This window comes from Apium graveolens, chromosome 7, assembly GCF_009905375.1.
Source record: "Apium graveolens cultivar Ventura chromosome 7, ASM990537v1, whole genome shotgun sequence".
Classification (NCBI taxonomy): Eukaryota; Viridiplantae; Streptophyta; class Magnoliopsida; order Apiales; family Apiaceae; genus Apium; species Apium graveolens.
The window spans coordinates 75,768,718-75,777,892 of record NC_133653.1 but is presented as its reverse complement, the minus strand read 5'-3'; the positions used below and the strand labels follow the sequence as shown (position 1 = coordinate 75,777,892).

Here is a 9,175-nt window from a genome sequence, read left to right as displayed (position 1 = left end):
TCAGTGAAATATTTGCAGTTTGTGTTATTTTAAAAAAATTCCTCCATATCTCAAATTCTAAATTAGCTTCATATACATTGCATTTATATTTTGTCTTTCTGTTGCTTGGATAAGAAAATAGACGTGATAGCTAGCTCTAAATGGTCCTCTTTCTGCAGGGAATAGGATATTGTCAATTTCTTCTGAGAAATTAAACACTGATAATGTATTTAGGATAGGATTACAAGTTTACAACTAAATAAGTTGACCCTGCTACAAAATGCACAGATATGTTGGGTAAAACATCTCATCTGAATTGATATAATTTTTAAAACTTCTAAAAAGTAAAAAAATAAATTAAAGGGTATATTTTCCGTCATAGAGTAATGCCTCCCCGCATCAATTTTTAGAGTTACATTTATCGATTAAAGTAATGGATGTTCAGGACGGGACTTGTATAGTTTGCCGATTACAATAGCTTTTTATGGACCGGGAATTCTTAGTTCCCCACTTGTGTAACTGTTGTACAAAACTAGCCCCCAGGGTACAAAGGACATAACTTAATGAAAAAGTCAAACAATGTACCAAAATTTATGGGAGAAAAACTACCAAGAACCACTCATTTTATACCAAGGTCATACCCAACTAAAACATGAGATGAAATATATTAAATTTGTACAAACAACAAGGTCGTAGAAAGAAAGCCAGGGCCAGTGGAGGCCGGAAAGATAGAGAAACAAAGGGAGGAGGGACAGGAGTAGTCTCTTCTTTAGATTCCTAGAACATTAGTTTTTCAATTTTTTTATATATTTGATCCAAAACACATCACTTTTCTTCTCAGTTTGACATTATTTTTATTTGTAATTTCTCTTCTTTGCTCACAATTGTCCTTCTGTTACGTAAAGAAAATAGAGTTTTTCATTTTCTGTTCTGAAGATATTATCAGCCTGGTTCCTGTAGAAATTATGAATCCGACTCACATACGAACACATTCGTCTCCAGACTTGCGCGATTATTCCTCATCCCCAGGAGAGTATGACGATTCTGCTTTAGAAGGTTAGATATATCGATCTTCTAAGTCTCCCATTAAATGCATGGTAAGGAAACATCATAATCGGTTTGGAGCAGTTATGATGTTTTCTTACCAGACATTTCTCCGAATTTGAACACATGACAAAAAATGTCACATGAATGTTTATGTTTAGAAAACAACAATTATTTGCATTGTAATAAATTACCAGACCAGTGAAAAATTTAACAAAGAGGATTGTGTAAATTAAACATAGGATAGGATTTGGGTTTGAATCCACTTTTTATATAGACTCCCTTTCATGTATGTATGATTAAGTTTTTTGGTGGTTGTTTAGGAGTTGCAACAAATATAAAATTATTGCTAAAACTAATCCAAGATCATAAAGAGGCATGCAAAAAGGGGCAAAATGATAGCCGTCGGATGCTAAGGGTGGCTGGGATGATGACAGTTCTTGACAATGTAAGAAACAGAATGCAGAAATGCCAATCATTTGGTAACAAAAAGCCGCAAGCTAGGTTAATGAGATGCAACACAGATATCAGGGTAAATCCCCCACAGGCTGGTGAAGGAATAGTAGATGACGACAAAGCAAAGCTGAAGAAAGATCTGAATGCATGTTTAGTAGCAAGAAAGAGCCTCGAAGGTATGTGTTCAAGTATAGGAAAGGAAAAAGAGATTATGGCTGCAGAATTGGCTAGGAAAAATCACGAGTTGAATGAATTGGAGGAACATGTTAATGATCTCAGAGCTCAAAATGAAACATTGTTACAGAAAGTGAAAGAATTTGCAGTAGATTACGAAGATAAATTTGATAAGGGAAAAGGTAAAGTAGAGGGAAATGCTGCTGATCTTCAAGTACGCAACAAGGCGCTATCTGAGCAACTCCTGACGTCGGTTGATGGTTATCGTTTGATGAAAAGGAAGCTAAGAAATACACAAGAGGAAGCTCTAGTAATGCGCCAAACAATAGAGAAAATGTCAGAGAGAGTTGGAGCTGGACTTCATCATGTTCGTGCAGTAAAACAACAGATTGAAACTAAAAGTGATGCTGATAAATTAGTTTGTTTCAAAGAGGGGACTGAAAAAGTAGAGCATGTTTTCGAGTGTTTGGAAATTATGGTGTCCAAACATGTTCAGCGGAAACAGTAGCTTCGGATCAAACATATATATATATATTTATATACACATGTAAGTGGTATATGAACAAATTTACAGGACCAAATGAATCAAATTTCAATGTAAATATAAAATAGGGAATTCATCAGTTGTGTGTTGTCTCAGTACACAACTTGCAACTTTCAATATAAAAACCATGACCAGAAGAAGCACAAGCGAGATTAACATTATACAGAGACTATCCGGTGTCAATGGCATTGGAATTATATATTCACAAACAATGCAACTTTAAATTATCAAATTTTTGTAATTAACAAAAATAAAACAAAATGAGAATAAAGGGATAGAAAATTTTGAACTGTTCCTGAATTATGATTTAAAATTTTTCCAATATCCTGATGAAAGTTATTGTTTATCAATGCTAAGAACTCTAATATCAACAGAAAAAAAAGCCAACAACCCAGAAACACACCATATACATGCAGAACCAGTAGTAGCTTCTAAATTTATGCTTATCAAATGGTTCCAATACATAACATTTATGCACTATCATCACAAATTACTTATCAGTGTTGTCTTTGAATTTTAACTTACAAGTGGAAATGGATAATGCAATGTTAGCAATGTCATAAATTTAGTTCATCAGATTTTGGAGGCCACTAAAAATTACTCCGTCAGACTCTCCCATTTATTTACACTATTCTTTTTGGGATATCTCTTATAATTGTTTATATTTTAAAAAAAATCAAAAAAATTTTTTTTTTTATAATTTTTAAAATAACTACGTCCACTACTTTTTTCCACGATACCCACTCTATACATATAATATTAATAATTCCCATTACTTTATTCACTTTTTTCACTTTTCTCTACTAATTTATTATTTTTCTTAAATTTCGTACCCAATCGAATGGTAAACATTTGGAAGGGAGTATTCACATAATTCAATCTCAAGTAACTTTACTTGTATAGTTTCTAACTTGTTTGGTGAAACACCTTTTTTAATTACCTGCTTGCATAGACCTCTTCGATGCATAAATTGTTGGAAATATTAACTATTACAGTAACATAAAGACAATTATATAACATATTTAATAAGTCAAGGTCAAAATAATAATTAACGAAACAACATATATAGGTAAACAACATGCATATCAGTTACTGTAAGAACAAAGAAGACCTCTTCGATGCATAAATTGTTGGAAATATTAACTATTACAGCAACACAGAGACAATTATATAACATATTTAATAAGCCAAGGTCAAAATAATAATTAACGAAATAAAATATATAGGTAAACAACATGCATATCAGTAACTGAAAGAACAAAGAAGACCTCTGTGATGCATAAATTGTTGAAAATATTAACTATTACAGCAATATAGAGATAATTATATAACATATTTAATAAGCCAAGGTCAAAATAATAATTAACGAAACAAAACATATAGGTAAACAACATGCATATCAGTAACTGTAAGAACAAAGAAAGAACAAAAAACGTACCAGTGACCATAACTTTAACACAGTGAAAAAAAACAGATTAACAGTGGTAGCCAACAAGTACAACGAAACAAGAAAACTAATCAACCGAGTCTCCATGTCTTATTCGAAGCACTGACTACTCACCTGCTGTGTTGCGATGCTTGCAATACCTCCTCCAGGATAAAACAACTCCGAGTTTGGTGTTCACGGCAACAACAAACTCCACTTCGACTAACACCTCAGCCGATGGAAAAAACAGCAGCTCAGAATAGTGTTCAGGAGAGAAGAGAAAGCATAGAGGAGAAGAGAAAGTCCTCTATTTAATTAATTTCAGAATTAAACTGCACATTTATTAAATAAATCAAAACTGATGATTTTGAATTTAAATAAAATTGTAACAGTTTATATATTTATCTCTCACATTATATCAACTTAAATGTTTTAATTTGAATATATTATCAGTTACAAGTTACTTATCTAATGTCGAGGTTCATTGAATCTGACTCAGCCCAATTCAGAAACCGAACACAGGTCAACAGTAATAACCCAACCCAAACTGATAAATAAATTTTAATTAAAAAATTAAATCACAACTAAATAAAATCCTCGCCCAGGTCGTCTCGCGTACGCGAGACGCCGAGACATTCGCCCAAATCGCCTTTCGACCCTACCCTATCCGATGCAGTGCGTGGCGTAGCGGCGCGCGCGTGAAGCACACAAGAACAAAATGCATCATCTCACACCTTAATAGCTGTACACTACCAATGTGTGTGATACAATATAAAGTCTACACCCCTTTTATTTATTTTCAATGTGGGACAAAATACTTTCTCATTTTTTTCAACTTCTTTCTAGCAAACTCCAACTCTAATTCTTTATGGATTTCATTAAGATTTTTTTAAAAATCATACATGAAAGTTTAAGTTCATATATCATGAAATAACTTTCAATCATTAAATTTTAGAATTATCGTTAAAAATATAATAAAAATTATGATCTAAAATCCATTTTTTCTAACACAAAGAACTTCATCTAATTTTTTTTCACATTAACATCCCAGGTAGTTGTTTATTTGACTTTACAATGTCATGCCATCCAGCCACCAAACACAGATCTTCCTTTTTAATTTAATAAGGATATGGTAAAAATGTTTTACTAGTATTTATGCCCGCTTTGCAGGGTATTTTAAATTAGAGAATTTTAATAAAAAAAAAATTGCTGGCCTTGTGCTTTAAAAAATAAGTTTTATAAACCTACGGCACCAATTTTAAATAAATAATACATAATTTTTAGTCTGGCTAGTAGACGAAATCCAAAGCTAGAATTCGAAAGTAGAAAGTTCCCAAACGTTATTACAAAATTATACATTACATAAGATAAATAACATGACTTGTGTTTAGAGTCATAGAGATGGATGCATAGTTTGACACAGTTCAGATACTTATAACCTGAATTATATAGTCAAATCATTACAACTTGAAAATAAATGATCTGGCTATGAACAAAATTAGAAAATTTAATATCCTTCGAATTATTGCACTGCTAGTTTGATGCGAGGTCAAGATCCGACATAGGTTGTCCAGAGTTTGTGGAGGTTGTAGCTTGAGTGAATGTGGAGTTCGTAGCCTGAGTAATAAAAAAGTCAGTTTAGAAATATTACAATTGCCACCAATGAAAATGAGTGTACATTTTTTTGGGATGATTTTACCTGGGTTGATGTTGCATTCTCTTCAACTGCAGGATGACTATTCTTTTCTTCCCAGTTTATGAATCCAGTGCATATTTGGCATGCCCACTACACATGAAAGGACCTTGAAATATTTATTTCTTTAATGTTGAGTAAGATTATATACTCCTTTCCAGCTATAGCCTTCAAGCATTGTGGCATCTCCATTCTTTCCTCATGCTTTATTTTATAAATATTTTTATATGAAAGTTAGTATTTAACTTAATTATGGTAAAATGACTTATGTATGGTATTAGAATTTTTTGTTAACCTCCTTTAAAAGGTTTCTAGCTCTCTTCATGATCAGTGTCCTAATTTCTCTATCTCCCAGGATTATGTGTACTTCATCAGTGTTATCCTCTGCTAGAACTGAAATGCGATATCTGCAACCAAAAATTAAGTTGACCGTTTAAACTGTTTTGTAAATTATCACTATGGCTTTCGAAGTTCGGAGTTTAATAGTTGACATGTGCAACTCACTTTATCTCTGGGTATGGCGCCAACGTGTTGCATGCTTCACAAACGTGGATGGAGTTTTGTTTGATTTCTTTCCTGCATCCAGGGCAAGCAGAGTAACACCAATTTGTTGTGTCATCGACAAATTTAATTCTCACATGTGTTAACAACTTGTTCTGTTTAGATAAAAGATGTTCGTTAATAATAGATGAAAACAGTTATCATAAAATGCATAGTTTGTTCAAGAAGCTGACCCCGATGTATTCTTTTCCAATTTTTTTCAGCTCAGCAACTTTCAGCAGTACAATATCCGTTTTTTGGTTTTCAGTGAAAACTTTCTCAACAAACTCAGGATTTTGTAGCCTATTTTGTAAAACATTAGAGGGAAACAGATCACAGCGTAATGTAAATTACATTGGATGAAATACTAACATTTTTCTGAGTTGAGCTACAACATGGTGTTTGTAGTTGATGTATACTCTTGTAGTTGGAACATTACCAAGATCAACGACCCCTAAATATGAATTTGAGGTGTTATGCATTAAAGAAAAACCATAATGTGAGAAAAAAGAAAATTTTATACCATTAAACTTTCCCACTCGACAGCATGATATGATCAGAATGACAGGAGTCTCAACAGCTTCTTTCATAACATTCTCAAACTTAATTCCAAATGCATCCCAGAATGTGATATTGACGTTAGATCTACCGAGAAATATTTGGTTACAATTATTCACATAAAACTACACATTTTGGATTAAGAAAAAAATTTAGAGGTAACCTTCCATCTGTAATGACCAATTTTGATTGTTTCTGCTTTTGGCCATGTCTGTTTTCTAGATCTCTAAACTTGTCATGTTTCTTTACAATACCAATTACATTTGGAATAACCAAAGATAAATCATATTATTAGCAAATAAGGTATAACACATAAAAAATTATTATTGTACCAGTTAAGTATGTTGTCTGATTTGATAGTTCTTCGAGCTGGTTGTGGTCATAGAAATCAAAGTAGTCGAGCGGAATGTTAACTTCATCTTCTGCTATTTCTTGCACATATGTGTCTTTTGTGAAAACTATTTGCCGGTCGTTACGTAGGCACCTGAATTTGTCAGTTGGCTTGTAGAATTGGACAGTGAAGTTTCTGATCTTATAGTTTTTACCCAGTTTTAGTACTTGTGCTAGTTCCTCTGCGCTTGAAGTGGGAATGAAAGCATAAATTCTGTAACTCTGCATGAAAGAAGCACACACATTACACGATACGGTCGTAACTAAAGAAATGCTAAAGCTAAGAACTAAAATATTACCTTGCTATCCAACAGAATGACATTGAAAATTTTGAATTCTTCTCCAGTCCTAGTTGCTCCACGCGATAACCTGATGACTCTAACTCTTATTTTGTAGTCATAACTACCAGTACCGAGAGCTTGAATACTGTCGTAATTAGTTGCAGACATTGTGCATCTGTTATGTTTGTTTGGGTATTGAGGTGGTAATTTTTATGGTATGATCTCTTTGTAGTATAAATTTATACAGCAACCCCAACTCATGTACTCTGCATTTAATAGAGAGGCTTGCATCTAATAACAAATAATCATTACAGCAATGACTTTAACTGAAGTGACCAATAGCTGAACGCATCCATAGTAATAAATTCAGGATTTCACAAATGGTGCAACACAAGAGAAATTATTACAACATGTGCTACTGTTTCACAAATAAAAGTACATTAAATATTAGTCTTAGAAAACAGCAAGTTATATCTCCAACTCTCATATTCCAACTACAGTTCGAGATATTGCAAAAGTTGGCCAAACTACTTTCTTAGTTTCATGGCTGCATGAAAAAAAAGTCAAGTCAAGCCATGCCATGCAGTAATAATTTTTTTTGTCATGTAAATTATTTGGTGCTTTCGTACATACTTTCTCCAATTTAATGTTCTTGAATTTTTTTCCCCAGAAGAGTTCTCTGCATTGAAACGAAGTGGCTCCATTTTTTTCCGTGCTCTTGTCTTCATGTTTATAGATTTGCCTGTGTCGGGTGTCTGATTGGCTCTTGCCTCATGTTCCGTATCCTGAACAAACATACAAATGAATTTGTGAGCCGAAAAAAACAAATGTAAAGATAATAAGTCCGAAGATTACATTTAAAACCGAGATTTCTTCCATTTCAGCAACATTCGTCTCCACTGTACGCACTGTGTTGGGATCATGGGTTCCGACAGTTTCCACTTTCTGAACGATATCTTTAGCCTCATATATGGTTGATCCTTTTGTGAGGTTGTCTTTGGTAATCACAAGATTGATTGTGTACTTTTGTCTCAGCAATGTATTTAGGATTTCAGGAAATTTGTCTCCATCTTTTTCTCAAAAATAGAATACAAAATAGCAGATGTAGAATGAGTACAACATAAAATACAAATGTAGTTGATAGTGAAACTGAACTATACATCAGCATAATCTGTTTGCAAATCAATGACAGTTTTGTCGATTATGCGGCTGATTTCATCATCTGGAAACACAATTGCCAGTGAGCCAGTATCGTCGGAACAAAAGATGCATAGTATGAACCTTTCATTTAAATGTATAATATTTAACATTAGAATAGTGAATAAAAACTTTGGGTGAACAATACTATGAAATGACCTTTTATCAGGGTATGGAATAGTTCTGCCACATCCGTTTTTCTGCGAGCAAACAAATTTTCCACCTACATTCTCTAGTTCAAGATCACAACCTGTACACTTCTGGAAATACCAATTATTTTGGTGGCTGAACCGTTTTGCAATTACTTGACAGTAAGCTGAAGGCTGTACAAAGAAACATGTATCACAACCTCTAAGTTTACGCAAATGAAACTACTGGTTATATTTTCGTTCAATAAAAAAAACCGCCAACCTTTTTAAATTCTGCGTTCAGGGCCTTGATCTCCTTGACAGTAAGAAACTTTATAGTTTTTGCTTCAGTTGTTGGTTTTGTAACAGTAACGACAGTACTTGGCAATTCAGCTGTCTTTTTCTTTCCCCAACTATAGCATACATTATTCAATAGGTGAATGAAACTTTTGTAATAATGGATACGGTGTATATAAATTACCTTAGTTTAAGCTCTGTGACGCTGTAGTGATCCGGGTTTATAAAGATTCTTGTAGCGGGGTAATTTGATAGATGTGGCACTCCAGCATTGTTGTAAACGTGTAATGAAATAGTTGCAGGATATAAGTTATTATTAAAAAATAAACTTAAATTCAATCACCTTCGTAGCTACCAACCCTAGCGCATGAGATTATAATGAAAGTATTATCTTTATCAGCCTTGCTAAGTTCCTTCTCAATATGTTGCCCAAACAAATCGAACAATGTCACCTTCACTTTGTAACTG

The 9,175-nt window shown here is 33.3% G+C and overlaps 1 protein-coding gene across 1 annotated transcript; it reads left to right on the top strand.

Annotated features, from left to right (window-relative positions):
* The first annotated feature begins 663 nt into the window (after window positions 1-663).
* Window positions 664-2,276, top strand: LOC141672675 (uncharacterized). Its single transcript, XM_074479328.1, has 2 exons — window positions 664-1,035; window positions 1,347-2,276. Exons 1-2 carry the CDS (start codon window positions 945-947, stop codon window positions 2,159-2,161), a joined length of 906 nt encoding a protein of 301 aa, XP_074335429.1. The 5' UTR covers window positions 664-944; the 3' UTR covers window positions 2,162-2,276.
* The last annotated feature ends 6,899 nt before the right edge of the window (window positions 2,277-9,175 follow it).